The sequence below is a fragment of the Mus musculus genome, chromosome 9, assembly GCF_000001635.26.
Source record: "Mus musculus strain C57BL/6J chromosome 9, GRCm38.p6 C57BL/6J".
NCBI lineage: Eukaryota > Metazoa > Chordata > Mammalia > Rodentia > Muridae > Mus > Mus musculus.
Window position 1 is genome coordinate 101,926,127 of NC_000075.6, and position 17,082 is coordinate 101,943,208.

General features: G+C 46.5%; 1 protein-coding gene across 2 annotated transcripts in view; it reads right to left on the reverse strand.

Annotated features, from left to right (window-relative positions):
* Ephb1 (Eph receptor B1) overlaps window positions 1–17,082 on the reverse strand; it is a 432,566-nt gene that overhangs the window by 3,999 nt on the left and 411,485 nt on the right. For both annotated transcript variants that reach the window (NM_001168296.1, NM_173447.3), the window contains 3 exons: window positions 9,943–10,092; window positions 3,141–3,334; window positions 1,369–1,524 (listed from right to left, as the gene is read on the reverse strand). In NM_001168296.1, the coding sequence (NP_001161768.1) occupies window positions 1,369–1,524; window positions 3,141–3,334; window positions 9,943–10,092 (500 nt within the window). The remainder of the gene's footprint in view (window positions 1–1,368; window positions 1,525–3,140; window positions 3,335–9,942; window positions 10,093–17,082) is intronic.

Sequence of the window (17,082 nt, forward strand, 5' to 3'; positions counted from 1 at the left end):
GCGTGCGCATGTGTGTAAGGAAGGTTTGATTTCCTGGCTTGGATTATTTGAACTCCTTTGAGTACAGAAGGCAAAAGGCAAAATCTGAATGTGGTCCTTCCTGTGTTTTCTCATCTCTGTCACACATCAGAGTCACCTGAGGAATACTGAAGTCCCCTGGTTTTCTGACTCATAGCATTAACCAGAAGCCTGCAGGTGGCACCAGTACTTTAGGATTTGGTAGCCCAGGCTGGCCTTGGACTTGATATGGTAACTGAAGATAACCTTGAATTTCTGATCCCCCTACCTTCCCAGTGCAGACATGCACCGCCATCTCTAGTTTACACAGGGCTGGAGGATGAACCCCCAGGCTTGATGCCTGTTAGGCAAGCGCACAACTGGCAGAGCTTCATCCCCAGGCTAAGGCTTCAGTGTTAAAGATTCCCAGACTAGTCCAGTGACCAGCAAAGCCTAGGACTCCTTTGAGCCCTGAGGCAGGTGTAAACTGAACCAGCAGCCAGAAAGCAGCTTTGTGTCCCATCTTGGCTCATGCGTTGGACGCACTATTTCAGAATCTGCTGAATAGAAAGACTGGAACTAGATAAATATTTCCCAAACTGCAGCTCCATAAAAACCTGTCCCTCAAAACTACAGTTCTATGGTATTTAATAATTTGAAATGGGATTTTCTTTCTTTCAGAGTTTCTCATGGCCTTTATAATGCTAATATGAACAGCGAATCTCCACTAGGGTGATAAAGTGGATAGCATTTCCCAAATTTATTTGACCGTGGGACCTCTTTTCCAAGGAGAACCTATTAACATTTCCCACAGCTGATGCTGCTTGGAACATTCTCAGGGAAATAATGGACCATGTGGATCTTTAGGAAACTGTCTAACTCTCATCGTATTTGAATAATTTTACTTTGTGTATTCCTCGACCCTCTTGTGGGAGGAGCAGACTGGTAAATAATGCACAGGGGTGGGGACGGAAAGCGTGTGTATTTATAAGTGTGAGGATCACACTCCACACAGCTCGGCAATCGCTGAATCAGTGCAGTACCCTGCTGGCAACTGGATCGCCAGTGTTGGCTGCTGTGTCCTCCCTTCCCATCTGGATGCTCTCTTTGATGGGCTGAGTCTATAGCCTTAAATGTGGGAGAGAGAAACCACATATGGTGATGACTATGAGAAACTCTCATCTGGGGTCCAGAGTAGAGCTCTACCAGCCTCCACGGTCCACCTCCATCTCCCAACTTCATCTTACCAAAGTATAGCCCCATAATGCCGGTTCTACACAGAGAAGCTCATTCACACACATCATCTTCAGTAGCAGGGAAAGGGCTTCACACCCAGCTCTGGGCTGGACAAAGGAGAGTCTCATCACTTACTCTGATGTCATCTGGGTGACCAGCTGAAGGGAGGTGAAGCCTGCGGTGAGGAAGCTGTCCCTGTACTGGACCATTTTGATGGCACTTAGCCAGTCATCCACGGTGGTAAAGGCCGTGAAGTCTGGGATAGAGCGGTCAAGCAGGGGTTGGGAAGGCCTGGTAAGACAGAGAAACAGGTGACCCCACAGCTGCAGAGAGGTGACACTCCAGGCTGACCCTTCCCTCCCCCCCCCCACAACCCAGAACCATCTCCAAAGCTGAGGGGCCAGTCCCTTATGTCTGGGTATTGTCACAGGTCAGTCAACAACACAAACTGACTGGTATTGGTATTCAGTTGAAGGGGAAGGGAAGCCAGCGACTCCTTCATTAACTGAAATCTGGGTGACGACCCACCCAAAGATGTGGTCCTGTAAAAGGTACATACGATTCACCACAACCTCACCAAATCTCCTGGCAACCGTTTCCTTTTCCCTGCTATTTGAAAAGCATGGCGTGGAAAAGCCACCCAGCAACAGCTGTCCCTTGCTGAACAGACTCAAGGTAGAGGCGCAGATAACTAAACCAGCCATGTTCACCAGCTCTCTCGATGTCACTCCAGCTTCACATCCAGTTTCCCTCTAGGCCATGAGCATTTTACGCCCTGTATCTCTGGATGTCCATTGCCCACTTTAAGACACTTTCTTTTCTTTGGTGACTCTTGTGTTCTCCTTTACAGGGTCCACATACAGCTGGGTATGCTTATCATACCCAACGCTCTCTCTTTAATCCTAACACACAACAAGCCCTTCAATAGGTGCTTATTGTTCTGAGAATCAAAACTGCCTGCTACACCTAGAGGATGCTCAGTGGGTTTCTTCCCACCTAACCAGCTTCCCCAGCTTCATGATTATCAACAGGCTGGCCCTAAGAATCTGACTCTCTTCACAGGCTGAGCACTTGCCCTTTGCCCCCGTCTCCATGGTCATCTAGTCAACACATTCTGGCCCTTCATATCTCATCTACAATAGAACTACCAGATACATCTCTGCTGCAACTGGAGGTATGTACTCTGGGTGTTCTGTACAGGACTCTGCCACATTGGCCATTAAGATCTCAATCTTACTTGAAAAAAAAAATCAACCGATCTAATATGATCATCATCTGTTCCTAAATTATTTTGACTTCCACAATGGCAAGAACTACATCCTACTAATACTAGCACTGGGTACACAGACTGGCCTGTCTTCACCTACTACATTTTGGTTGAAGAGAGAAATTTAAAAAATGAATTAATGCAAATATATCTAAGGAAATCACAGCAGATGCAGCTGCCAGCTATTTTGTGCATCCATTCATATCAAATGAATCTGCAATGCATTTCTCTGTCCCACAGGAATCAGAGCCTTAGCCTATCTAACCATTGGCCCGAACTCCAAGCCTAAACAACCAGTGTGGTTAACAAAGATGCCTCCTTAGAAACAAGACCATCTAGAAATAGTGCATAACTGGTCACATTAGAAACAGTCCACTAATACAAAGCCCGGTGCTGAGTCCACTGTCAGCCGATACAGGGTGGAAACCAGACCAGGTCTCTGCATATTTGCCCACAATGGACACAGTGGAATCTATTTTACAGATGGACAAGATACAAAGGCAAAAATCTGGGAATTTCTTCCATCGGTGAACAATCTGTGCCACTCCAACTTTGTGCTGGACAGAACAAAGGCTGCCAGCCCTGCCCCTGGCTATGAGAACCACCACATCTAGGCATTGCCCTGCTCCACTACACTCACACAGCGGTGATGGTTGCCACAGTCTTGAGACTAGCTGGGTTCCGGATCATCTTGTCCAGGGTGTTGACGATCTCTGCAAAACGGGGCCGGCTATTGCGATCCTTCTGCCAACAGTCCAGCATGAGCTGGTGCAGGGCAGCTGGGCAGTCCATAGGAGGAGGCAGCCGGTAATCCTGCTCAATGGCATTGATGACCTGTATCGGTATAAAAGGATTGCTGTGACTAGAAAATGTCCTACTAGCTACTCATTAGAATATTAGCCCCAAAGATGGGGTGTTCTTCAGCCAGGTTGACCCAGGTGCTCTCATTGGTCACCAAATCTTTTCCATCGTAGGATTTTCTGAGACCTTGGTGCATATATATATATATATATATATATATATATATATATATATATATATATATATATACACACACACACACACACACACACACACACACACACACACACACACACATGTATAATGTATGAGTCCTCTGCTGCACCTACATCTGCATGCCAGAAGAGAGCATCAGATCCCTCTGTAGATGGTGGTGAATTGCCAAGTGGTTGCTGGGAATTGAACTCAGAACCTCTGGAAGAGCAGCCAGTGTTCTTAACCGCTGAGCCATCTCTCCAGTCCCAACACTGTTCTTCTTAGTTCTCACATCATGTAAGGCAATTGTGCCTGCTCTTCACTTTTTGTACTAGAAAAATAATAAATGACCCAAGTTCTAAGCATACGATTGTATAAGGGCACACTCAAAGAACAACAGCAAGCTGGAATCTAACCAGCCTTTAAAGTGGTGTGGGCATTGAAGTGGAAATGAACTCACACACACTACACAAGCAGGCACGAGGGTGAGATGTGTAACTGTATGGAATAGTCATGCTATCATTAAAAAATGTCATAGCAAAACAGAGGCCAGCGGACGGACACATACACACACACACACACACACACACACACACACACACACACACACACACACACACGGGCCCTTGGCTGGATATACACTGTGGGGCAGATTGTGGCCACCTCTGGGCAGGGAGGAATATGGATGCTCTTTATGTTTTTCTTCTTGCTTGTTTGTATTTTATTGTCTGTAATAATTGTGAATTGATTTTATATTAAACAGGTGAAGCACCTTAAGCAACAAAGGAAATTATTTGGAGTTCTGTAATTTTCTAGTATTTTTTTTAACCTCAACTTACAAAAAAGAAATTCATATTCATTTCAACTGATTATTCTTTTCTTTCTGACCTTGTAAATTGGTCAAAAAGTGAACATCCTCAATCAGCTTAGATTTGTGCAGTTTGTATGGATGGTCCATAGGACACAAGATAATATTAACTGAGGTTACTAGAGATAATAAGTATTATTTTTGCCATTCATATGATGAAAAAAATGAACATATGCCTTGCATTAGTATCACTACTATATAAAATGATGAATGACTGGGAACGTTGTTCTCTTTTGAAAAATGTACTGCACTGACTAATTTTTATCTCCTTCAGAGTGCTGTCAGTCAAATTCCCTTCTACCCTCTTTGGAGGACACTGTGGCCACATTTTTCCCCATGAGGAAATGGAGAGATAACCAAGAAAATACTGTGTGTGAGACATACAGTGATAGACTGCAGCTAAAACACACAGGATACCTGTCTTTAAGGTGTCTGAAGGGCAGCTGCTGTAATCTAACCCTAGAGGCTACAGCACTCAGCTAGCACCCTTGAGGTATTCGTGGGCTGAAGCAGGATGGAGCTAAGCAAAGAAATCCATGAGAGCCAGCAACTGGGCATTGTTCCCATTAACCTGGCTCATTGACATCTGCCCTTTTCTAACTCCTTCCAAGCAACCAGGCTGAGGAGCATGGAGTCTCCAAACATGGTGGAGACAAGCGGGATTGTCCTCCGAGTGCTCAGAGGAGCTTTGTCTGGGTCACTTAAGGCCAAGCTCAATAGGCCCAGCAGGAGGGGCTAGAGTCAAGTTCCCATCTCATGGGATTCAGGGATTCCAAAATTCTCTATGCAATAAGCATAGAGGCATTAGTGTCCCCCCTAAACTCCTGGCACTGCTTTACAAACTAATTTTTCCCACAGGCAAATCAACTCCCCTCCCTGTCTCAGAGGAACAGGGCCAAGAAATGCTGGTGCAGGAGCAATGTACTTACACTGGGGACTGCATCAAGAGGATGGGGGCCACGAGAGTATGCGCCAACTCTCCTACCCATGAGCTTTAGACCTAAGCAGTGCCATCTTGTTGATGTTTTCCTCGGTGTTTGCTTTGGTATTTCCCCTATTTGTTTGGCATGCTAACCCCCTTTTGAAGAGAATATCAAAATGTCACTAGCTCTTGTACCTCAGAAAAGTCAGCCAGGAGCAGAGAGGCTGTGCTGGTGACAGTACTGCCTAGGGATTGGAGGAGTGGGCTAGTGAAACCCCAGGATCCCGGGTGCAAATTCTACTCATTTTCATCTCTGGCATCTAAGGATGATCAACGGACTATAAACTGCACAGGGGGTTGCTTGAAAGACCAGATGACACAGTGAAGGGGTACATGTTAAGCGCCACACAGATGACTGACAGCAAAGTCCTTACCGTATGAAGGGAGTTATTACTACACTTTTTCTCTAGTGGCCAGCCTCTCTGCAAGTAGGGAGCTACTACTGCCATTTGGGAAGAGTAGGAACGTCACGTTTGAGATCATCAAGCACACAATAAGGACACATTGTGACCATATCCTTCCTATTTCTCACCCTTTTCTATAAAGAACAACCATGGGAACTCTTCTCATATTCATGTTTACAAAGTGGGAGCAACTTTACTCCATCAGCTATTTCTTCTAGATGGCCTGTGCTATCATTTAAGCTGATACCCAAAACACTGATACTCCCGAAGTCTTTATCCTGTGTACTAGTTACAGTTCTCATGGCTAGGAGTGAACAGAAGCAACCTAAAGTGGGGAGGAGCTATTTTGGCTCACAGCTTCATGGAGTTGTGGTCTACTGTGTCTGGGAAGGCATGGCAGATGTCAAGGTCAGCTGATACTGGTTATTTGGTGCCACCCAGGAAGCAGATGCCTTGGGCCAGAAGGGAGGTTGCCTATAATCCTCCAAGCCTGTTTGCCAGTGAGCTGCTTCCTCTGGCTAGGCCTCACCTTCTAAAGGTCCCACACTCTCGAAAAACAGCACCTCCAGCTGCAAACCAAGTGTGAAGGCACATGAACCTACTATGATGGGGATTTCACACTCAAACTGTAACACACGCTCTTATAATTTAGATGTCTGCAAAGGCCATGAGTTTAAGGCTTGTTCAGTTGCCTATGGTGCTAGAAGGAGATGGTGTAACCTTCAGAAGTGTGACCTAGCTTGAGAAAGAGAACATCACGGAAGCCATGCCGTTGAATGGGGGTATTGGCAACCTGCCTTCTTTTCCTCTTCCTTTTTGCTTCCTGACTCTGTTAGTTCATCACCATCTTCCTCTGCCACAGGCCCCACCCCCATGATGTCACATCTCACAGAGTCATGAAAGCCATGAAGTCAGCCAACTGTGAATAATGTCCTTAAAAGCAAAGCAAAACAACAACAACAACAAAATAAATAAATAAAACCCTTTTCTCTTTTAGAATAGTTTTTCTCAGGTGTTTTGTTATAGACATGGAAAGCTGAGGAACACAAGTCTCAACGTCAAAGGAAAGAAAATGCCTTCCTTGGTCTTCCCTGTGGTGTGGGAAGCCCTTGCCTGCCAGCCCTCATCTTTGAGTGATTTCACTAGGGAGATGTTGATTCTCTTTTTAAGGATCTAGAGCTTTTCTCAATTTTAGGAGTGCACAACACTCATGGTTATTATTAAAATATCATTAAATCAAAGACAATGTTAGGGCAGGGCAGTGGTGGTGCATGCCTTTAATCCCAGCACTTGGGAGGCAGAGTCAGGTAGATTTCTGAGTTTGAGGCCAGCCTGGTCTACAAAGTGAATTCCAGGACTGCCAGGGCTACACAGAGAAAACCTGCCGCGAAAAAAAAAAAAAAGACAATGTTAGAGCTCTGTTAGGACTTTGAGATCCTTCTCTGTCACATCTGCCTCATAGATGTGGAGAGTGTGGAGGAGAAGGTAAAGGGAAACACTTTTAGTCAACACATCTGACTATGATTCCAGTGACATTTGGATTGTATGGGAAGACTTAGCCTAAGGCCAGGGCCCAGGGTATCCTGCCTAGTTAGAGTGAAGACCAATTGGGAGGAATTCTAGGTCCCTTCCTTGGCTCATAGCGGGGTGAGGTTTATGAATATTAAGAAGAGTGGCATTTGAGGCCAGCCTGGTCTACAAAGCCAGTTCTGGGATAGCCAGGGCTACACAGAGAAACTAGGCCTCTCACAAAAGGTGGGAGCAGATAGTAGAGCAAGATAAGATGGCACTTCCATGGGGAAGGAAGAGGAAGGTGTTGGAGTAGCTATGAGAAGCAATACAGGCAATTCAACCTGAGCTTGCTGCATAGGCTGCTATAACTCTTTTGAATACCTCACAAAAGTCCAGTATAAATAGCATCATACGGCCAAACCAAAATACTAAGATAAGAGAGTGACTCCTTGCATTCACATAAGCCCAAAGTTGTTGGTGGTGGGGTGATTGGATTGGACTCAGGACCCTGTAGAAAATTCCAAGTGTTTTCAGGTCTTATAGGAAGTGACTCTAGCATCTTTGGAAAGTGAGCAAAGTTCCTCCCTCAAATTCTGGGTTGAGTTCCTTGCTGTCCTGGAATGCATGTGTATTTCCCATTAGTGAGCTGGAGGCAGGTGGTACCTACTCGACCCTGAACTGGGGAGAGTGAAGTGGAGGAGCGTGGAGCACTGGAGGAACCAGGGCAGAGTGGGTTAAGTTCAGCTCTGATGTTTCAATGAAGCCGCAGCTCCTCTCCACAGACACTGCCACTCTCATTATCTCTGTCAATCAGATCCAAGCAGCAGAAGTTCCAAGTTGCTCTCTCTGGCTGACAAACTCTCTGTACATGTTCAAAGACCTTCCTGGGCTCCAGAAGCCCAATTACCAGCACTCCGACTTGCCTCTGCAATTCTCTTCCTTAAAGCCTTTTCAATTGTCATCTCTCAAATCCTTCACAGCCATCGCCTCTATGCTTTCTGATGAGTACGACTGCAGCCCAGCTGCTGCGAGCCCCTCCTGTCTCTCTCCCAGACCAGGTCCCAGGGGATTCTAAATGAGCATGATGTCACCTCCTGTTCCCATTAGGAAGAGAACTGCACTTGGGACGAGGCTTGGGGACTTTATTTGGGAAATGTACAAGAAAAAATGAGAAATTTTGACTACTGTGCAGATGTCCACCTTTCCTCTGCATCTCCACTCAAACATCAAATCTCCAGGAAGCTTTCTCTCTCCTAAATGCTCCCCAAACCCTCAGTTTATGCCACTGGACCGTAAACCCCTCAAGAATGGCATCAGCAAGGGCAAGGCTTAGTCACCATTAGCACGGGTTGACTGTGTTGAATGGATGTTTTGGGAATTCTTGAAACCCAGTGTCAGAAATTCTATTTGTTCTCAGCACAAGTGAAAGCGTGGCCTGAGAATATCTTAAGTGTCAAATCTCTCCTGTCTGCTTTGTAACCATTCTAGGTGACCTGAATTGTTCTTTATCGGATTAAGGTCTCTGGGTGGGGACAAGATGGGTCTGCACTGTCTGGCTAGCATTTCTCACTTAGACACTAGAGATGGAAGATGTGTGCAGCCGATTTCATAAAAGCAGCCGAGTTGCTGTCAGCTCCATCGCTTACTGATTGGACACACTACAGGAGCAGAGGCGAGGCGTGGCTAATCACAGATAATAGAGGACCTGGATGCCACACGGCTGCCATCAGGACCTGGTTAAGGATGCAGTCATCTCATCTGCTCTGAACGAGAGCACCCTGCACACACCAGCACTGAGTACTATCCCACAGTCACCCCAGATCCTCTTCTCATAATTTTGCTGGAAAACTACCACCTTTCTCAGCCTTCAGAGAAAATCCATGAAGGCTGGCTGAGGGCAGTTTTCACAAGCCAAGGAATGCCTCCAAGGCCACCCAGGTGTGGATGCACTTACAGTGAGATTGTAGGGACTGAGTAAATTGGATCTACAATGGCGATAGCCCTATCTCTTCCAGGTAAGAACAGCTAAGATAAGAACTGCTCCCATGAAGTTGAGAAGATGAAGCACGGTGGGCATTCAAAACACAGGAGTGGTCTAGGAGGACAGCCCAGACCAAAGGTAGCATTAAAATCCAGGCAAGGGTTTTGATTGGCATCTTATCAGACCCAAATCGTCCTAAAGCTTTTGTTACTCTTTACTATGAAGCAAACTTGCCATCCAGAAAGAACATCTCCAAAAATGCCTCTACTTTAGCATCTTTGATGGCTTCTTCCTTCCTATTCTCACCCTCTTCAGGGAGGGCAGCAAGGAGAGAGTTTGATGACCCCTTCCACCCCACCCCCATAGACAGGGTCCTACTCCTGCAGCCATCCTCAAGTTGACTACCTTTGGGAAGCTTTCTTTGTGTTCTCTTTGCTGATATTAGTGCAGATTCACCAAGCCTTGGCTCTTGGAAAAGAAAGGCTCTTATGCTCCCCCTCTTTCAGCTGACAGCTATGTCTCAGGAACTGTTAACTTGCTTAGAGTAATACAACTGTCATAGGCAGGGCAGGATGGGGACTCAGGCTGTGATTTTCAGCTAGCCCAGTCCCAGCCCAATCCTCATCACATGGAATGCAGGGCATGAGGTATATACACTTGGATGGGTGTTCACATCAATTAGATGTGGCTGATACTTACATCTTGATTGGACATATCCCAGTAAGGTCTCTCTCCAAATGACATCACTTCCCACATGACAATCCCATAGCTCCAGACATCGCTGGCTGACGTAAACTTGCGGTAGGCGATGGCCTCTGGAGCTGTCCATCTCACAGGGATCTTCCCTCCCTAGAAGAAGGTGAAACCAAACCAAGTCAGTTCATAAAAGTAAAATGAAACAGGCACACATCTTATTCTACACCATACCCTACCTGTGCTGCCTTAGCCTGCAAATCAGGACAGCCAAGAAACTCCTTGACCCACAAGCAATAACTGTTGACAGTAGTCTACTTAGAAGAGCTATGGGGGACCAGCAAGGCCTATAGTAGCCTCATGGAGATTCCACACATGAAGGGTATGGCAATGACGAGATTTCACCATCCCAACCTGACACCCTGCATTGATTTTACCATCAGTGCTAGTAAGGTGTTGGGAAGAGAGCACTAAACCATTCTAAACTCACTAGAACCACAACCAATTGGCTACTGGAGATGCAAGCTATGGCTGTCATTGTCTCACATCAGTGTTTGCACAGATTTGGTGTTAGAGGTGTTCAAGTTGGTGTTAGAGGTGTTCAAGTTAAACAGAGGCCTTGGCACTCACAGCATGAGGTATACTTGGATGGGCATTTACATCAATTAGAGGTGACTGCTACTTACATCGTGATTGGCCATATTCCAGTATGGTTCTCTCCAAATGGCATGACTTCACATGGACATGCAATGAACACTAAGGAGCATGTTCATGGGACATATTGTCTAAGGAGCCATGGGGCATACTCTCTGGGAACTCTGAAAAGTTACACCAGCTGCACCATGGCCGCTGCTCATATACTCCATTTCTGAGGAAAGGTTTTCCTAGCTCCATGTTCTTGTCCTGCTGACAGCCATAGGCTGCACTGGTTATGAGGAGCCCTTGGCCCGTTTGTATGGTGGTCACCCCAGCTGCCCTTCAGAAGAGGCCAGGATCAGATTCGAGATCCTGTTTCCAAAGGGCTGATCTGGTTTTATTGGCTTGTTTGTTTTTGTTTTGTTTTGTTTTTGTTTTCTCCTTTCGGTCTTGAGTGCCATTTGAATGTGTCTAACTTAGTTCTCTGTTTGGCCCTTATCTGCCTTCTAGACCTGGCCCCGTTCAAGGAGGATCTGGGGTCTCCAGAAGAGCCCACCCAGTGAGGCTACAAATTGCTATCAATGTTTATGGGATAATGGAGAGGCAGACCAGGAAAAAAAACTCAAAATGTCGTTAATGAACTTGAAAAAGGAGGAGGGTGAGGACAAAGGTGAGCTGTGGGGGGCCACTAGTTTTGACACAAGTTCTGGCTTTTTCTACCTATGTGACCAGGGAAAGTAGCCAACCCTTCTGGGATGCTGTACAGCCTGAGCATCCAGTGTAGTAAGGGGCGACTGTCCATGGACATCTGATGCATGAGGTATACTTGGATGGGCACTGCCTGTGTGTTAACTACTGTTCTCACTGTGTGCTAACTACTGTTTCTGCTGTGCTCAGCTCTAGAGAGCAAGTCATTGACCAGACACACTTGAGGCTGAAGGGAAATCCAGACAGACCACAGTAGAGGGCTAAAGCAGTCCAGCTTAGCTGAGGCCAGGGATTCTGCAGAAGCGGTAAGGGTGAGAAAGCAATCAAGGAAGTTTGGCTTGTCCTGCACACACATACACTGACTTTCTGTGTTCATGTGATAAGTGTCAAAGCTGTCACCCAAACACATCACTCCTTAGGCCATGGTGAATTTCTTTTCCACCCATCATGCTAAATACCAGATCTCACCGCATAGCACTGGTCTGTGCCTGGACAGGGAATCACTCCACAATCCCTGAAACTAAAAGAACCAGACAATAGAAGCTATACCAAGGGGCATCAGACACTGCCTTCCTTCCTCCCAAGATCCATGCTTCAGCTGTAGCCAAACTTTTATATTGAACACTCTTACATTCAAATCACTGATATCTCTGGTGGAGTTCAGCAAGAATGCCTGGTACGTGTATAAATGGTTAATCTACAGGATGAGGGAGAAGCAACACTAAGCAGCAGAGTGCATTTTATCTGGCTGCCTCTCCAGGGCTGAGAGAAATAAAGGCCACCTGGCCCAGACCTCCCTCCCCCAGCGCATGCCCAACTTTCTGCAAGGAAGACAGTCCTGATTTCCCCTGCGGATTCTGGCAGGCTTCTGTGGTGGGAGATGTCCTTAGCTCAAATGCCAGAAACATGACAAATACCTGGAGGGCAGGCTTAGGCTGCCCTGCAAGGGATGCTCTGTCCTCACAATCCCCCAGAACACAGATGCACTCACTGGCTGTAGCAATATGGTAGCATGGCAGAGAAGAGAGGTGGAAATCATCTGACGAACCAGTAACTGCCAAACACAGAAATGTCAGTGGGTGGTAGCTCACTGTGTCCTTGAAGGAGAGGTTGTTGCCACATCTTGAGATAGACCAACTTCTCCAAAGGGAAAGAGCTTTCGCTTTTTCAAAATACTTGAGTTGGGTCAGGGAGATAGCTCAGTCGGTAAAATGCTTGCCTCGCAACCACGAGGACCGGGGTTTGATTCCCAGAAACAATATAAAGAAGGCCAGATATGTTGGCCTGCACTTGTAATCCCAATGCTAGACAAGGGCATATGCCTGGGGCTCATGGTCAGCCAGCCCAAACTACTTGGTGGGCTTGTGGCCAATAACAGACCCCACCTCAAAACAGTGTGGACAACTCCTGAGTTAAGGTAAGAGAGGACAGGATGGGTGTCAGTGTGTGTGTGTGTGTCAGAGAGAGAAAGAGAGAGAGAGAGAGAGAGAGAGAGAGAGAGAGAGAGAGAGAGAGAGATGCTCATGTGAGAACTTATCAGCATTAGTGTGCAAAACTAGGAGACAGAGGCGACTAGGTGGAGAAAGTCCTTAAGTAAAGGGACTTGAGGCTTGCTTATCTTTTGTGTGTGTTTGTTGCAGAGGGTGAGGGATGGAGGTGTAGTTCTGAATTTCAAAGAGCTGGTTTGGGAGTCTGGGAGTGTCCTCCTCTGCCAAGTCTGGAGCAGACCCCAGGGGCTGTCAGCAGCAGCTGTTGACTGCTCCCTCTCGCATGTAAAGTGGCCGTGCCAGCCCCGCTGGCGGGCAGCCTCAAGCCCTTCTGCCACCTTGTACTGTTGGGCCTCACTGAACATGGAGCTCGGCCTGTCATCACCACTCCCTCCATCTCAGCAGGTGGCTGGGCCTTCCAGAAGAGCCACCCTGGGCAAGGAAGTGACAACTTGTCATGGCCAGCTCTTCTTGGTTGAGAAGCCAGGGGCACACTGACCTCTGGGGGCAGAACAAAGGGAAACACAGAGTCAGGGGAGCAAGGGGTTGTGTCTTCCCACCCAAGGATTTTAAATTTCTCCTCTGTCTGTTTATTTGTTTGTTTGTTTGTTTTTGTTTTTGTACCACACAGGTGGTGGTGTCTTCTCAAGCTCAATGGTAATTACAGTGCCGGTCACGATTACTTAACTTATCTCTGGTTGTATGACAGGAAATCTATTAGGTTAGAGGATGCTGACCAGCCCCATGAGGGGACAGAACAGGAAGTTGATGACATTGCAGCAGGCAAGGCATTCACAAGCCAGGTAGGTCTTGCTGCTAGAAGAGGAAATCTGGACCTGAAGCTAAGGCCAGTCCATCCACATGTCTGCAAAGTGTCGTAAGGGTCCCTTACTTTCCAATGTAGGTATTAAGAAAGGGCACAGAGAAACAGTGACTTTCTCTGCTGGGTGTTAGGTAACATAAAAGAGAATTCTTAGCATGCTGAAGAATACGGAGGTTCAGTAGGAAGGAATCAACATCCTTGTGGACAGAGAAAGGCTGAAGAGACCCTTGCTTCTGGACCAGGCTTTGCACAGCATCCTGTATCACTTCCCCCAGAGATGCTGAGGGTACGGGTCTGCACACTGCAGGCAATGATATATTACTCCTGCTCATCTTTGCTGTGATCAAATGCCTGACAGAAACAAGTTCCCAGAGGAATCCTTTATTTGGGCTTGCAGTTTCAGAGGTGGTAATCCATCTTGGTGTGAGGGGCGGAGCTGAACAACTCTTATCATGGCTGGCAAGAAACAGAAAGGCACACAGGAAAAGGCCAGGGTTAAAAACAACTTCCAGGGACCAACTTCCTCCAACTAGATCCCACAGAACAGACCTCTATGCAGTACCCATTCTGTCCCCAGCCGGGTACAGGGGACATAGCAGTAATGAGACTCAGCTCCTACCTCAAGAAGAAAAGTTTATCTCTGCAGCCACCCAGTCAATACATTTTTTTTGTCATGGTGAGGACAGATACAGCACACAGCCTTCTGCTCTCACCCACTCTATGAAGAAGGGCGGCTTTCCAAGGCCAAGCACTGGTCTCAGGACTCAGCCCCCTGCTGAGCACTCATCTTAGAGGAGCTTCCACGTGACTGGCATGGTCATGATGTCTCTCTCCACCAGATTCTGTGAGAGAAAGTCTCTGTGGGATCACACGGGAATCCAGGCACTAAAGAATACTGACCGTAGTGACCACAGACTTAGTCACAAAATGCTCCAATCATGGTGCAGGCATCTCTTAAAGTTTGAAAATGATAGGCTTATGACTAAGAGTGTCACACAGTGGGTCTGAATTTCATAAGCCTACTGCTCCAAAAGGTTTATGTTATAGAAAATACATCGGAATTTTAATGGGCCATGCATATAACCTATTGATCATGCTATTGTTATCATTAAAGAAAGATCTACTAAGAGTTAGGAGTTGGACTATGTCACCCACAAGAAGATACACCCATCTTCTAACCTGTTATTGTGTCACTTGGATTCTGGAGGATATAATCAAGAAAAGATGAGGTCATCTTGTATTGGAATCTGGCCCTAAATGTAATGCTGGCTTCTTTATAAGAAGGTCGTGTCAGAAAGGGGTAAGCATCCTCTGAAGACCTGAGGCAGAGGTGCAAGTGGGGGTTCTGCATGACAGACAGGTCACTTCTAGGAATAAGAAAGAAAAGACATTCTGCTCTCTGGCCTTAAAGTGAAGCATGGTCTTAAGGAAAGAGGAACCTCTGGCTTATAGCCTCCAGAACTGAGAAACTGAATTTCTGGTCTTTAAAGCCAGATTACAGACCCCAAAATCAACTGACAGGGACTCACAGGAACTCGAAGAGATCAGGGAGCCTGCTGGGATTAGATCTAGGTCCTCTACATATATGTCATGACTGAAGAGCTTGGTGTTCTTGTGGGAATACTAACAGTGGGAGCAGGGGCTATCCCCAATTCTTTTGCCTATTTGTGGGACCCCTTTCCTCAGACTGGGTTCCCTCCTCCAGTTTTGATGTGAGGGCATGTGCCTTGTCTTATTATAGCTGTTATGCTGTGTTTGGTTGACATCCCCCTGCTATTTTCTAAAGCGAGACAAAAGGGGGATGGGTCTGGGGGAGACAGGAAGTGGGAAGGAGAGGCTAGGGGAGGGAGGAAAAACCACAGTTTGGATGTAATATATGAGATGATGATGATGATAATAATAATAAAGCTGGATTATTTTACTTTCTTTACAGCAACTGCAGGAGGATAATGCATGGGCTACACATAGCGGTATTAGGCAGCTATTTAAAAATCACTGCTCCAGACTCTTACAAAATATTGCTATTAACGAGTGGTACTTGGGGATGAGGGGTACTGCCTGACACCTTATTTCAAAGCCTCTTAATTAATCTTCGGCCCCAATAACATTTATTCTGTGCTGTATATCAGACTCCAGCCACAGTCCACACCATAGAGGACTCTTTCCTAGCACGCAGCAAGTCCTAAGATCTAGGTAGCAACTTCAGCCAAGACTGCCACACTCTAGATGTTCCCAACACTAAAGGCAAGGTATGCTCTACAAACCCAAGTGGCCAAGCCCAAGAGTGCTCAGGATTATCTGCCCGCTGCAGTCACTCAAAGGACGTCTTTATTGCACTAACCATCCCAGATACTGTCACTTATGTAGAATTCCTGGGAGTAATGCTCAAGGTTAGTAGAATTAACGGGAATCGGAATTAGATTAGAATCACGGGTAGGTGGCTTTAATATGTCGACAAGAGTGGTTCCCTAGACCACAGAAGGGGATGTGAGCCCTGGCCAGCAATGTGAGTTAGCAGGAGGCTGCACATGCATAGCAAGTATTTGTCAATACCCTGCTAAATCTAACACACTCTTAAGAAAAGGGAACAGAGGGCAAGTTTGCCTTGCATGTCAAGAGTCACTCTGGAGTGGGCAGATTGGACACACCCCTTGAGGCAGTGAGCATCCTGACTGTAGTTGACCAGCCTGGGTGAGGCAGCCACCCATGAAAGCAGCTCTGTGCAGTGCTGGGTAGACAAGTTGGGGCGCAGATGGGCCCTGTCTTCAGAACACATCTATGTGATACGCTCCCCCGCTTCCTGTTCCTCAGTCGCTGTCTGCTACTTTGGACCAAAAAAGTCAGAAGTGAGTCTAAGTGCTAAACGAGAAAAGTATTTTAAAAGGAGTGGCTGGCATCAAAGGTTTGGGCAAGCACACCAACCCATTTTCCTCAAACTAATAGGTAAAGTGATTTTTTTTTTCTAGATAAGACCAGAATCTGTCAAGCTTCTGCTTGCCCCCTCCCTCCCGGCTCTTAACAGCCAGTGGAAAAGGCTCCTTCTGGCTGCTGAATTGCAACTGAGCCTATGTAACAAAGAGGTGCTTCCCAGGATGCCAGGAAATTGCAGGAAAAATGGTCTCTCCACCTTTGGAAAGAGTTCATCTGGCCCTGCTGCTGCCTTCCTTCTAGAGGCCAAGCTCTTGTTAGAGACACTGCAATTTATTCCCTTGCTGAGGACTATGATGCAGGAAATGGAGAAGGAGAAGGACTCTGAGCATTTGGTTGGCTGCTGGGACAGGTGAGCTTCTGAGATGGTGATCTCATTTGTCTTGCAAATACCACGCACACACTACCCAGAAGAGGGGCTGGGAGACAAGCCACCAAGCCTCGGTGACTGCAGATGGAATTGTTTCTAAACAGAATGTTTTTCAAAGCTTCTCTTGAAGCATTAGCTGTGCCTGCAAAATGAATGACACAATGTATTTCGTACAAGTAATAAAATATGTGATT